Here is a 15,355-nt window from a genome sequence, read left to right as displayed (position 1 = left end):
TCAGGCAACAATAGGGAAATAATAGTATCTTATGTTTGCATAGAGCTTTAAAACATGTAAAATTTTTTCAGGCAGTAAAATATTTAATCCTCATACTATCCCATAAGGGAGGGTAGATGTCATTTTCCATTTTATATACACGGGGAAATTGAAGCCCAGACGTGCTCGGTGACTTGCTGAAAGGCATTTGTAAGCAGTAGAGTCTTGATTAGAACCCAGATTCTTTATGTGTACAACTCAAAGAATTAATTATGCTAGAATTTTCAAGCACCAAAACCTGAATCTGTTTTTGAAAAACAGATTCTTTAGATGGGAAAAGAAGGTAAGGAAGAGGAATGTTGTTTTGAATAATGGTCTTTAGATTTGTACAGGGGCAGTCTTTAAAGAAGAGTAACCATCTTTCTTAGACCCTCTTCTGAAAGTAAAACAAGAGGGCTGAGTTTCCTGTGGACATTTAAATCTGGAGTAAGATACTTTCCTGAAAGCCTTTGAAAAGACAGCATATTATTTGTTTGGAATTAACAGTCAGTTAAATCTTGAACATCTAGTGCTATTCTAAAAAGCGTAAGTAAAGTAAAGATCAGACCCTCTCATGTTTCCAAAGGACTTGACAGTATACCTGGAGGAATAAAACAAACATCATGAAACAACTTAGCTGTAAATTGTGTGGTATTGACTCTAATGTAAATGAATTATTAGGGGTTAGAAATAATAAATTGAGGGGCACCTGGGTGGCTCAGTGGGTTAAGCCTCTGCCTTCGGCTCAGGTCATGATCTCAGGGTCCTGGGATTGAGCCCCTGCTCAGCGGGAAGCCTGCTTCCCCTGCCTCTCTGCCTACCTGTGATCTCCGTCTGTCAAATAAATAAAATCTTAAAAAAAAAAAGAAATAATAAATTGATACCCAAAGAGCGTTTATTTTGTGCTAATCAAGAAAATATCCCTAAATGTTATAAATAAGATCAAGAAGCCAGAAACAAGTCCTGGTGGATGGCCGAAAATAAAAAGAGACCCAATTCATTCACACATTAATGTATCCACTCCCCGTTTGTTGAACATCTGCCGTCTGCCACAGGTACATAGGAGTGACTAGATATCTCCTTTTGAATATAACTTAAGTTACATGTTAGGAAATAGTGAGCAATAAGGTGGATGAGTGGGTGACTGTGTAGGCAGATTATAACAATGTTATTAACCTATGCAGAGGTTAGGTGTGATTCTAACTAGGGACAAGAGTTTATAATAGGGGCGCCTGGGTGGCTCAGTGGGTTAGGCCTCTGCCTTCGGCTCAGGTCGTGATCTCAGGGTCCTGGGATCGAGCCCCGCATCGGGCTCTCTGCTCGGTGGAGAGCCTGCTTCCCCCTCTCTCTCTGTCTGCCTCTCTGCCTACTTGTGATCTCTGTCTGTCAAATAAATAAATGAAATCCTTAAAAAAAAAAAAAAAGAGTTTATAATAGATGTGACCTAAACACTTGTAATTCACTGAATGGGAGAGCTAAAGGGAAATGTTAGAAGTCATCTACTCTATCCACCTTTCCTTATTCCCATTTCAAAAGTTGGGAATTAACGATTAGAGCCATTGTGACTTGCCTGAGTTTGTAAACAGTTAGTGGCAGAACTGAAGGTTGAACCCTGGTCTTTCACTTTCCAATTACATATACCATTCTGCCTCTTGACTCTTGAGTTTAGCTAAAACATCTTTTCTTATTCCCCATGCCAGCTATGTGAATCCCAGACGTTAGATCCTCAATTAAAGGTTTGGATTACAATCATTATTTAGCCATTGGTAGAAAAATGCGGTTTAGAAAATGAATCTGTTTCATGTCTCAATCTTAGTGAATATCTTATTTATGAAATGACTAAAGGCTTGATGAGATTAACAATATACAACTTAGAGCAAAGGTTTTATAGCAATGGCAGGGAAGAGTCTGTATTTTAGACCTAGCTCAATCACTGACTAGCTGTATCATTTTGTTAGGGTCATGCCATTTCTTTTTTCTTTATCTATAAAATGAGAGGTTAGAAACACTTTCAAAGTCTTGTTCAGTTATTATAGCTACATCTTCTTAGCATTTGAGTAAAAGCACTGACTTAAAATTTTTTTATGATTCTCAGCATTGACATAATTTTTATTATAACATAACTTCAGTATGTACAAAACTAGCTATAAACTTTTGATGCATATAGCTCTACATACAACCAACATGAATCAAATAACAAGTCACAAAATTCTTCACATTCCAGTTAATAATTCAAAATGGAAATGGCTGCTGGAACACCAGTTTTTGAGGTTTTACACCCTCTGCTATTCAGTGCCGTGTATCTGATTAAATTCTCCCTCAGCTTTCCTCTGGCCGAACTCTTCTGTGAAAGAGTCTTCCTGATGATATTACTGGGCTTTGTTGGGTTTTCACTTAACTCGAATGAATCATTGACATGTTAAAAGTTTCCGTGTGTCCTTCTGTCATGAATCCGGGACAACTAAAGTAGTAATCCTGGGCACCATATTTGAGTTTATGAAATCATAAATACAAACTGGGGCATGGAACCTGCGTGTATTTGCTTACAACATCATCCAGGTATTACAGAGAGCCAGACAATCTGAAATGCAACTTATTTCAGTCTTCTGTCATTTAGAGTGAAAGGAAAATTGAAAATACAGAATTAAAAACTTTTTAGCAAAAATTGGAAGCAATTTCAATGTCCACCAATTAAATGGATAGCCAGAATGTGGTATCCTCATATACTGCCTGACCTAGATGCATCGATAAAAAGGAACTCACTCCTGATAGATGCTACAACATGCATGAACCTCAAAACAATAATCCTAGGTGAAAAAAGCAAGAAGGGCTCCTGGCTGGCTTAGTCAGTAGAGCATTTAATTGATTCTTGATCTCAAGGTTGTGAGTTCAAGCCCCACACTGGGCATGGAGCCTACTTAATTTGAAAAACAGAAACAAAACCAAAAACAAAAGCCAGACACAAGACCATATATTGCATTTATATGAAATGTCCAGTAAAAGCAAACCTAAAAGGCAGAAAAGTAGATATGTGGTTGCCTAGGATTGATTGTAAATCAGCATGAAAGTTCTTACTGGGTGATGAAAATATCCTAAAACTGATTTATGATGATGGTTGCAAAAATTGGTAAATTTACCAAATTTCATGGAATTGTACCCTTGAAATGAATTTTATGGTATATAAAATATACCTCAATATAAAGCTTTTTATAAAGTTTTTTTTTTTTTTTAAGGTAGAACTTCCTACAAGTATATATCTATAAATATCCCTCCCCCATGGTAAGGAGACCTTGTTGAAAAAACACTATTTTAGTGGAACTGGAGTGAGCATTCAGTACTTAGGAGATCATGGATTCTATTCCAGCTTTGACTTTGGCATTAACTCTGTATTATCCAGGGCAAGGCCCCTAGGTGGTTTCCCCATCTGCAAATGAAGAAGGGGTTAGATTATATGTTCTGTAAGACTTCCTGTGGATTTGACAACCTCATCTTCACATTTCTGTTATCCTTTCTTAATCTCCTATTTATTGCCCCTCTCCCCAGTTGTTCTTTCCAAGGTCCTTTTAATCAGCTTGGCATATTGCTTGTCTCATTAACTCTTGTTCACTAAAACTTCCTGACCTTAATGCATAGGTCTTTTGAGTACACAGTCCCCCAGAATGTTTATCTGAAAGTTCCATCCTAGACTGAATGCCGTATCATTCATTAATCTCCCAGAGGCTATCTTCTCATCCTCTATAACTCTTATGGATGCTATTCCAGAGATAACAATACGCTTCCCCTTCAGGCAGTACATGAAAGAAACAATGGACGATACAATGGAATCATCCTATAAAATTATACAGAATGAAAATCTGACCCATTGTTTTCTCCTGATGCCTAAGGAAGAAGTTGTACTCTTTGGATCCCCATAAAGATTTTGGCTTGTCCACCTCCTCGGATTCTCAAGTAACAATTAAGCAATCTGGCCTTCTTCCCACTTCTCATTTCAATGTGTAGGATCCTTGTCAACTTGCCCAGAATGACTTTAGGCCTTTTGAGCTATTCATCTGACTGTGTGCAATAGATAAATAAAAACATAATTAGAAGGAGGATTGACTTAAGACTCAGTTTTGTTTTTATTTCTATTGAGGGGTGTGTGCTTGTTTTAGAATTGAAAAAGTCATTTCTTGTCTGTCTTCACCTTCTTTTTGTGTTCAGTAAGATGTTTTTAGATGTTTAAAATGAAAAATTAAAAAAAAATTTATTGCAATGGAGTTCATGTTTGTAAATACAGAAACAGCATCTTCCTAGAGCTTAGTGTATCTGAAGAAAAGCAAACTTGGGGTCTAAAGAACAAGCTTTGGTGGTTGGAATGTGGTTTACTTAGTCCATAAACCTGTCAGGAATCTCTGACTCTCTTCCTAAAGCTTTGCTGACACACAGTATAATTTTGGAAGAACCAGTGAAGTTTGTATTCTACTTATTCCCTGTAATTTAGGAGTAAACATTTGATAAAAACTAAAAGTCCCTTTTGATGGAAATTGTTAGGTAAAACTGAAGCATTACTTATTTTATTAGGGACTGATAAGTGGTTTTCTATATGCCATGAAAAGAAAAAGAGCCAGTGGATGGGTGTCCTGGTTGTAACTGTCAGGACCAAGGATAACAGAGAAAATTGAAGTTGAAATAAAATTCTTTAGAAATGATTGAAAAAAGAGAAACTTGGGTATATGAATGTTTTATGATAGGAACACTCAGTGAACAGAAGATACAGCTATGCCCAACCAAGAAAGTTTGGTGTTGAAGATATCTACCTTTCTAATGACAGAGAACAGATGAGCTATTTATTCTTCCTTTGTAGGAGGAACTGTTTCAGGGTATCCACAGAGTTGTACTTCCCAAAGGAAAGCTCTGCCTCATCAAAAAAAAAAAAAAAAAAAAAAAGCAGCTAACAAATGCAGGAGTGATAGAATTAGAAAAGCTTCATTTTATAAACTCAAAATATTAAGTCAGGAGAAGATTATGAAATGTGTTAAAAACTTTAAATGAGCGATTGGTGATAAACTGAACTCCTTATATGCCAAAGTCACAGCACTACAGATTACTTTCTAGTTGCAAGGAGAAAAAAGGAACCTTACAATGGAAAGACCTGACTATCATCATTCTAAATTAGTAGTTGATCTTAGCATCATCAATGGTCAGTCATATGCTGTCTCTCTGATGTAATCGAATAGGAAGTCTAGAACATTACATGTGTTACATTCAAGTAAAAAATGTTTGACTTGAATTCATAGATCTTTAAATGTAACACCCAGTTTAAAAGTAACACAGGGATAGAGAAGCAAGCTAAACGATACCACAAGAAAGCAACCAGACAAATCCAGAGGGTGAAACATTCTCCATGATAACTGGCCTGATCTCTTCAACTGGTCAGTGGCCTAAAAATTAAGAAAAGTCTTTTAAAAAGACTTACGGGACATAACCAGATACATTTCATCATCCTGGATTAGATTCAGGTTTGGAACAAACCAGCTGTAAAGGAACATTTTGGGTCAGCTGGGGAATTTTGAATATGGACTGGATATCATTGGAAATGAACATTTACAAAGTGAAAAGATGATTATTGACTTGAAGAAGCACGTTGCCACTACAAAGTACCATATCTTATTTTTATTTTAAAAATACAAATACTGTATGTATGTACTTAAGAATTGTATAGATTGAGGATCATTCATGTGCTCAGGAAAAGAACCAGTGCGAGAAACACAGTTTAACATCGATGATCTCTGAGTAGTAGAAATCATGTAGTTTTTAAATTTTCAACAGTGAACATAGACTGGTTCTGTAATAATAAAAGGCTATTATACAACAACATGCAGAAAAGCAACAGTGTACTTTGTCCTTTAAGGAAAATAAATATATATCCTTTGAGGAAAGAAGGTACAAAGACAAGAAGACAGTTTCTTATCTTTCAAAAATATCTGGTGAGAGTTTGTGGCTGTGAAGCTTTGCCTATTTGTCTTTATTCAGTGTGGTATTAAGAGTCCAACAGACCTGGCTTTGAGTTCAAACTCTGTCGATTACAAGCATTTTTACTTTTGACAAGTCACCTTATTTCTCTAAACCTCTTTTCGCATCTAAAAGAATAATTGTGAGAACTAAACACAATTGAAATCAGTCAGTGCCTGGAACAGAATAGGCTCCCCAAATTATAATTTTATGAATTCTTGCCATCAAAAATTTAAATCTTACCCATGACAACTTGATTAATAAAGTAATAAAAGGCAATCACAAGCTGACATTTCTATTGCTTTTATTTTTTTTTAAGTTTTTATTTTGGGATTATTTTAGATTTCCCATGTAACCCTCACCCAATTTCTCCTATTGTTAGCATTTTATATTACCTGCTATTGCTTCTAAATATGTTCCATGAACATAAATATGTTTCATGAAGAAATGATACACAAGTAGAGTTTGGAATCTTCAAAAACAGGTATGAATTTTACAAGTTCACTTAGTAGTAGACCATTTTATTCATGATAGCATTTACAGAGTTGATAGAAAATAAAGTATAACTTTATAAATAAAAACTATTTATGTATTTATAAAGTATAGCTTTATAAATAAAAAATAAAAATTTATGACCCAAACCCATTACCGGATTCCATATTAAAGCCCTATTAGGTACTTGTTATTATTTTCTTGTTTTGCTTTGAATGACCGCCCAGTGGCATTGTGAATTTCAAATGAGATTAAAAACACCATACAGTTCTAATGTACCTTTTTAAAAAATTAAGCAACTGGTGTTATATGCAAACAATGAATCATGGAACACTACATCAAAAACTAATGATGTACTGTATCGTGACTAACATAATAAAAAAATGAGAATATTATTAGTGCAAAGTGGAAGCTTTCAAATAGCAATTTTATTATTTTTGAAAGAACAAGGAACTATGTCAGTAGAAAAGACAACTGTTTCTCCCTGAAGAACTCCAGCATGCAAGGATGACTTTTAAAAAAATATGAATGAGGCAAAAGGACATTTGTCAGCAAAATGAATTCCAGAATTGATTGCTCAAATGTTACTGAATTTTATTTACCAGGTTGTTATTGAGTACTTTGTAGAAAGCAAAGTCTTTAAACTCTGTGATGAACTATGGTATTCTCATTGGTGATTCATGCACATTAAGTGAATCATATCATTTTACAAATGCTTTCATGCTGATAGACTTCTAACATAATTGTTGGCATTAAGGATAATGGATCAGAACAGTTTATTTGAACATTTTATTGCATCATTTTCATGACAGAGTACAGTTTGGTGCTTTGGACTGGGAATGAAGAAACCTGATGTTTAGTTTAAACTCTGCTCCTGATTATCTGGGTATTACCTTGGGCAAAATCATTTCATTTTTCTGGAACTCATTTTCCTTATGTGAAAAATTAAGAGTTTGAATATATTAGTCTCCCTGGTACTAAGTTTTATAATATATACTAATCTCCCTGGTACTAAGTTTGAATATATTAATCTCTCTAATACTATTGATCTCAATAATCCATATATTTCCTTTGGTACAGTTGCAGAACTGATAAATTATTTTACATAAACTGAACTTGTATATAGTGCTGTGGCTCTCGAGCTTGCTTTAGGATGTTTGTGGAATTCTAGTATGGTTCACCAGTGATAAAATAGGCTACCTAGGGAATCTCCATATAACTAATCTTGAAAAATTGTTAAGCTCTGAGCAGTGGGGGTGCTGGGGTGGCTCAGTGGTTTAAAGCCTCTGCCTTTGGCTCAGGTCAGGATCTCAGAGTCCTGGGATCCAGCCCCGCATTAGGCTCTCTGCTCAGCGGGGAGCCTGCTTTCCCCCTCTCTCTATTCCTGCCTCTCTGCCTACTTGTGATCTCTCTCTCTGTCAAATAAATAAAGTCTTTTTAAAAATTATTTTTAAAAAAATCTGAGCAGTGAAGGAGATATGTTTTAGAGGTTTGGGATTGTACACAGCATAAATCTGGGTCAGTTGGTAATACAACCCCTGGTATTTTATCATGCTAGAAACCACATTACTGGAGAACTTCAGATATAAGCAAAGACAAGATAGTTTAGTTGCGATGTCTTTGGTTCAAAGGTACAGTAATTTGAAAAGTGTTTATTTGATCCCTAGAAAGTAGTTAGACGGGTTAGGCTCTTTTTCAGGTATTACTAGCAAGTTAACTTTTGAAGGGGGAAAAGAAAAAGAAATTTTCAGTTGGTTTTTCTTTAAATCGAAATAGTTTGAAAATAGTTTGAAATATTAATCCTATATAGAAAATGTTAGTTTTTGAATATCTGAACCCAATTATGGTTTTTGATGAAAGAAAAGTAGACTTCACCTTTAAAAAAAAAAAAAAAGGAAAAAAGCACTGTTCAACAGCAGTTTCCCTTTGTCTTTTTACATAGGAGTACCAGGCTTGCTGTTAAGGGTCGCAGTGGAATTTACATTTTAGGATACAGGATTATTTGTTCCTCTATTTAGGCATGCGTCCCATTGGAACATCATTTCTTCCATGTTGTGTCCCCTGTGACTATGAAGAAATCCTGAATTGATGCAATCACAGCTAGAAGATAGAGTTCTGAGCCAACTTTAACTGCAGTAGGAAAAGGCACCAGTTCTGGGTAGGGGGAGCAGTGAGCTTAGGTAGACATTCTGCTTGTTCTTTGGAGTACCATGGGGAAATGTCTTGTTGGAACAAGAAGAAAACTGATGTTTTTGTCAGTTCATTTGGTCTCTAAACTCTTCCTTGAATGGTCCATGTGAGACAGATGTGCAAGCAGCTGTTCTTTCATGATTCTCAACATCAACAAAAATAATAAACATGTGTGCCAACTAGAGACGCTGCTAGGCTCTAGAGATAAAAAGAGGTGTTCGATCTTGTTCTCCCAAAGATCTCCTAACCTTTAGGAGCCAGCATAAGTATTCATAGAGCTTGAAGCATTAAATGAAGCAGCTTTTAAAATGGAGTTATAACAAAAGAAAAAAATACTGTAAACACTTTTATACCAATACTAACATAGCCTATTTTACATAAAAGAAAAAGAAAACAATTAAAGCAGTTTTAAAAATTCAATTTTACTCTAGAGGCTAAAATCCAAATTTAACCTACAGCCAAAAAAAGCAAGGTTTTAATTAGCTTCCAAGAGTAACATAACACAAAAAATATTTAATATTCTATTTTATGGATATATTTTATATAAATTATTCCAAACACTGAATAATATTTTTAAAACCTTATATATATATATATATAATACTATGATTTTATTAACTATGGATTTTTAGACATTCTCTTTGTTACTGAATCACACACAGCTGTTATTAGTCCAGTTGCCTTCTCCTAATTGTACTAAAATTTTGGGAGTTTTTTGGCTGAATAATGTTCAGATTCTTTTGGCTAAAGACAGAAATCATAAATAATATTGAAGACAAAATACTGAAGCATAGCCTTCTCAAATACCAAACTACATTTTTTTCAAGTGTCATAAACTAGGGCAGAATTAGTTTTTCAGCCTCCTCACTATATGACCATTCCAAATTATTTTCATTCTTATTCTTGCTCTTTATGTGTACTCTACCCACAGTCACATCCATACCCCATATGTCTCTAAAGTCCAAGAGGAGATGACCTTCTCAACTTCAACATCACACAAAGCACTGCATCCCTCAGTAGAAGCAACTGAGCTAGCTTTTGTGCAAGTACGTAAGGAAGGTGGTCTTCTACTATTCCTCCTCACTCTGCTGCATTAGCAAGGACTAGCCTTTGAAGGTTCTCCATGGGGTGGAAGGGAAACCATCCCATGGATACTTCTTCGTAGAAGTATCCTGCAGATTCAAAGTACTGCTATGCAGTTGGTATGCAAAACATCTGGACATGTCTACAGCTCCAACATCTTATATTATAGTCCTATTTACCAGCATCCTCTTTTACACATCTTATAATATCCTCTCGATTTTGATATTATGAAGAATAGGACACTGGGGAATCTTAAGGCCTTGAAGATAGAAATATTCACATGCATGTCAAAACTCTCATAAATTTTCTGGTGATCATATACTGTCCAGTGATAGGAATGACTTTATTTAAGCAAATATACTTATTCTGGCATCAGTGCATGCTAATTGACTTTCAAAGTTAAGTGAGGTAAAAGATCACTCTTTTAGGTATATTTGGATAATTTAAATAAATATAGTTAAATATGAACTTATTGAGGATAGGAACTTGGATTATTAATGAATTTATCTCCTATACTTAGAATAATATCTGGCACTCAGAAGGTGTTTGATAAATATTTGAGGAATACACGGAAGGATCACTGTGAAATAAGTCTCTTCAGTATCTCAAGGCAAAGCACATTCCTAATTAGATACAAATGGGATTGGCTCCGTTTATTTTTCTCCATTTTAATATACACATGAACAAGTTATTTCTCAAGTGACCTGGTGCTACAGCGTGATGCAAAATATTAAAATATTGTTAGTGGGGTGCCTGGATGGCTCAGTCAGTGGAGCATTGGACTCTTGGTTTCAGCTCAGGTCATGATTTCAGGGTCCTAGGATTAAGCCCTGTGTGACTCTGCGCTCAACAGGGAGTCTGCTTGAGATTCTCCCCTTCTCCCTTTGCCCCCCCCCACACTCACATATACTCTCTCTCTCAAATAAATAAATCTTTAAAAATCAATAAATATTGTTACTAACATAAAAATGATGATTAATCGGGGCACCTGGGTGGCTCAGTGGGTCTTAATCCTCTGCCTTAGGCTCAGGTAATGATCCCAGGGTCCTGGGATTGAGCCCCTCATCGGGCTCTCTGCTCGGCAGAGAGCCTACTTCCCCCTCCCCGTCTGCCTGCCTCACTCCTACTTGTGATCTCTCTTTCTCTCTGCCAAATAAATAAATAAAATCTTTTTTAAAAAATGATGATTAAAAGTCCACATTGTATAAGCATTTTGTTAGTAACTTGGGGTGTTCTCTGTATTGCTTGATATGCTTTCAAGAGTTTAAGTGACATCTACTGAGCCTACAGTCCTCACGTTGATAAAAATTGTTGATAAAATTGTAGTTTTTGCTTATTGACTAGCTTTGAAATTCACAAGATAAGAATACATCCATCTTGTTCAGTAAGCCAGCCCCTAACTCAAGGCCTGCCAGTGTATTCTGATTTTTTGCCAATAAACATCTGTTGAACAAATAAAGGAGTGAAATACGGTGAATAGGACAGGTTGTTGCTCTCAAATAATACAGTGCAAGGGGAATAGATGCCATTAGATTCAGATGTTAAGGAATAATTAGCTGTTATAAATAATTCTATATTTGAATATCTAAAGCACAGTGTGAGTGAGAACAGTTAGGGGCTTGGAAGGGATAGCTACAACGGTAGACAGACAAGTTGAATGGTATCTGAGGGGAGAAAAAAAAGAGAATAGAAGTAATAGTAGGCGAAGAATCCAGAAATTAGTCCCATTGATGATAGTTGGAAAGAATGGACCTGTGTATTGTCCAAAATAGCAGAAGAGACCACTAACCAACTGGAAGACCAGCTTAATTCTGCTGGCCTCAGAAGCTGAGAGTGATCTCCCCAGATAGAATTATGTGGCATGAATGACCTACATCATCATTGAAGAAATGTAAGAATAAGAGAGAAAAAGGCATTGAGAAGCTCCCCACACCAACTCCATATCCATGGGTATTGAAAAATTAATGACACAGTTATTGACTGAAATTCTGTGAAAGAGTTAACATATTATCCCCATAACACCCTATACTCTGTCCCTTTGGTGACTGATTTATTAAAAGACGTAATTTAGACGCTTGTGAGAGTGGAAGTTGGGGAAGACCGGTAGTTGGCTGGCCTGGGAATTAGACACCTAAAAAACCTAGATTCTAGTTCCACATCTGTCACTACCTACCTGTTTAACCTGGAGAATGTACTTGTCATTTGGGGGCCTTGTTTTCTCATCTTCTTAACAGAGTGTTAGACTTTTTTATAAAGAGCTTCACTCTAAGAATGGTATCCTTCTGCCTGTTTTGTCCTTCTTATACTCTGGCATAATTTTTAACATTTTAATAAACTTGTTCATTTTTTTTTAAGTTGGGAAGACATTGGAATCTGAGACCTAGAATGAAGAGAGGATAGGGAATTGAGGGAGAAACTGCCATTTCATAAGAAGAAAGCTGAAATTTGCCTTCCAGATGCAAGCACATCTTGGGACATTATCTGTAAGCAGAATGGGCTTAAATTTTTGTTCTGTTTTATTAACAAGAAGAAAACTGTCCTTGACTTCTAGAATTGATTTTGTTCCATCCTTATATTTAACCAAAAATCTTAGACTAATCATACTTTTAACTATTATCATCGTGTCTGTAATAGGAGGAAATTTCCCAGCATTGAGAGGGAAGGAGAAACTCCTTTATTGATAGTTCAAGTTGAATATAGACAAAACTAATCCTACACACCTGTAATTACCTCTGAATTTTGGATTGCCAAGAAGTTTGCTTTAACTCAAACTACCTTAGTAAACGCTTTTTGGTTTTTAAGCAATACAAACGCCCAACTCTCCACTTTATTCTGTGCTGTGAAGGCCCAAGTATGCATTTTCCCCACCAAATTGTTGCTCCATGATTAACAGGGAAACTTTTGCTAGTCCCCTTGCAGAATGACCAGTTACTCAATGTAGATGGAACAGATAGATACTTATGCCACTTGGGGGAACATTAGGATAAGTCTAAGGGAATTATTGCCATCTGATCCATCGCCCTATGTGGGGGCATCTTGATTAAATCCACAAGTCGCTGCAATTCTATCAGGCCACTTATGGGACAAGTGGAGACCTGCTTCCACACTGAAGTTTGGCACTGCTTGTGTTTCTCCCTGCCAAAAAGGGCAAAGGCCTTGAGCAAGAAGCCAGCTTTTTCCTGATTACAAAACTGACCACAGTTCCTTGCCAACCTATCAGTGTGAGCCTTTTTTTTTTTTTTCTGCTAATGCATTATTCTTCTCAGAGAGAACTCCACTTTTGCTGTTATGACATGGCATTTATCATTGAAACATCAGCTATGCTCAGACCTTGGTGCAGTGTTACTGCCTCTGCTAGCGATGGCTAAACTTCATTATCGAGTTTTTAAAAAAGCAAACCCTGATAGATCAAATCTAAACTATATCTCTCAACTATTTAATCTTCTAGAATTTGTCAGTGTCACTTTGGCCTTTGTCAAGGGCTGGAACCAGTGCCTCAGAAAATAACATTTCAGTGGCATGCTGATGTCAGATTTTAAAATACATGTTTGAATTAAATAGTTTCCTTCAGGTAATATGATTAGAGATTCAACCAGGGATGGGCAGCTAGAAAAAAACTTTGTCCTAGTAAGTTTATCTGGTATTTCATAACCCAGAGATGTAAAGTTTCCCATTTAGGGAGCAGTCGAACACTGAACAATCTCTTTGCTCTGATAGCTCTAAATACTGTACAACTCGCGCCCCTCACAAGACACACAACATGTGGGTCACTGGCGAGACGGTGTGGCAATGTTTTCCTTGTAATGTACCAAGTCTTGCCAAAGCAGTGAGCAACATTATGACACCACATTTGTCACAGCTGGCTCTCTAACAGGACAGTGCCAGCCAATTCAGGCCTGGTCCTTTGTGGATTAATTCCCACCTCTCCGAAATATTTGGAAACTGATGTCTTAACTCATTGGTTGTGCTCACAAGTTCTACTACTGCAAGTCCTTTTCTTTTAATGGATTGGTCTTTTGCAAGAAATAGACAAAATATCAGTGTGAATTACAGCAAAGCCCTCTTCCATGCTATTATGGGTGAAACTCTGGGAGATTCTCTTATTGACCCAGAAAGCGATTCCTTTGCTGATACACTGTCTGCAAGCACTTCACAAGGTAAAGTCAATTCCAGATATGGCTGTTGGGTTACTTTGGGTATTTATGGAATGATGAAATTGCTCTTGTAGATTGTTTTCCAGGTTATACTCTAATATGAGATGTGTGTGGTCCAGTCTTTTAATGCCTAGTTTGCTGTTTTAGTGTTCAGTTGTAAGCATCAGAACTTTGAAGAAGAAACCTAAACTAATCCATGTATGTCTCTGTGTATGGCTCCTAGTTCCTGAATAGTAGGCATTAAAGGTATATTTATATTTTTAAAAATCCTATTCATTTTTATTTCCTTGGTTTATATGTGCTTCCCAAATATACTTGAGGATTTTTTTTAGAATACCTGAGGGGGCCCCTTTTTCCCGTTTTGTAGTCTTATATGGTATGTATCTCTCAGGCAGTTTTTATTCCACCTATAGCATTTTTATTCCTCTTAAAGCTCTCTCAGCATGCTTAGTTCTATTTTGAAATCTAGATATTTGTACATTTTATCTCTCCCAAAGAATTGTATGCTTCCAGAGTGTAGGACCAACTTATATTCTTCTCTGTATTTCTAGCATGGTGCCTAATGCATTGTAGAATAGATTGTGGGGCCTTGGAGAATGTCTATTCCAAGCACTTCATTTTACACATAAAGAAAGCAATGTCCCTAAATGCCTATTGCATACCAAGTAACTGATTAGCTATTGCTTGTACTCAGATATATAAGATTCAAGCAGATACCTCATTTTTCAAAATTCCTTTCTTGGCCATTGCAAAATGTAAGTTCTTCATTTCTACAGCTCCTTCTACTGGAGTTTCTTAGCACAGCTTCTTCTGTTTTGTACTGTTTCATATTTATTTCTCTATTTCTACGTATTTTTTTCTCATAGATACTGCATAAAAATAGAACCTGTTAACTAGTGTGATTGGTGTTTTAGAATACAAGTGCTAAAGAGTTACAGTTAAGACACTTTGTTGTTAAAATGAATGGCTTTACATTTTAATGTTTTAATTTTTCTGGAAGTCTGAAGTTTGAACATATTAGTCACAGTTTTTTTTTTTGTTAAAACATCAGGCTGTTTAAAAAATAAGAAAAAATATTTCCTGAAATACTGTTTCATTCTATTACGGTGATTTGATTCAATATATTTATCTGTCATCTGTGCCTCTTAAATAGGAGTTTTGTTTCATTATATTATATAAAATCTGCTTTCTATTTTTTTAAAAGCCATAAAAATTATTGCTGTCTTTCTTCAGTTACTAACTTAGCTTGCGTCAGGGCAGAATGTCCTAGCTATAGTGTGAAATAGTTCTTGAGTCAAAAGTTGGTAGTTAAGTCTGTTTGCAAGAAATATGTCCAGAATTTAGTACAACAAATATTTTAGGTTAACTGAGGAAAAATTCTGTGTATGGTAAGAGATAGTTTTGTGATTCAAGTTAGTTTCTATTCT

General features: G+C 35.9%; 1 protein-coding gene across 5 annotated transcripts in view; it reads left to right on the top strand.

Moving 5' to 3' along the window:
* The window catches only part of PPARG (peroxisome proliferator activated receptor gamma), a 131,449-nt gene that overhangs the window by 46,342 nt on the left and 69,752 nt on the right, over window positions 1-15,355 (top strand). Inside the window, exon 1 of one of the 5 annotated variants that reach the window (XM_047744437.1) lies at window positions 13,785-13,931. The exons of the other annotated variants lie outside the window; for them this stretch is intronic. Coding sequence (XP_047600393.1) covers window positions 13,850-13,931 — 82 coding nt within the window. The 5' untranslated portion in view covers window positions 13,785-13,849. Of the gene's footprint in view, window positions 1-13,784; window positions 13,932-15,355 lie in introns of those variants that run through there. 5 annotated transcript variants of the gene reach the window in all.

This window comes from Lutra lutra, chromosome 1 (genome assembly GCF_902655055.1).
Source record: "Lutra lutra chromosome 1, mLutLut1.2, whole genome shotgun sequence".
NCBI classification, from domain to species: domain Eukaryota; kingdom Metazoa; phylum Chordata; class Mammalia; order Carnivora; family Mustelidae; genus Lutra; species Lutra lutra.
The sequence above is the reverse complement of the archived record's forward strand: the minus strand, read 5'-3'. Positions and strand labels throughout refer to the sequence as shown.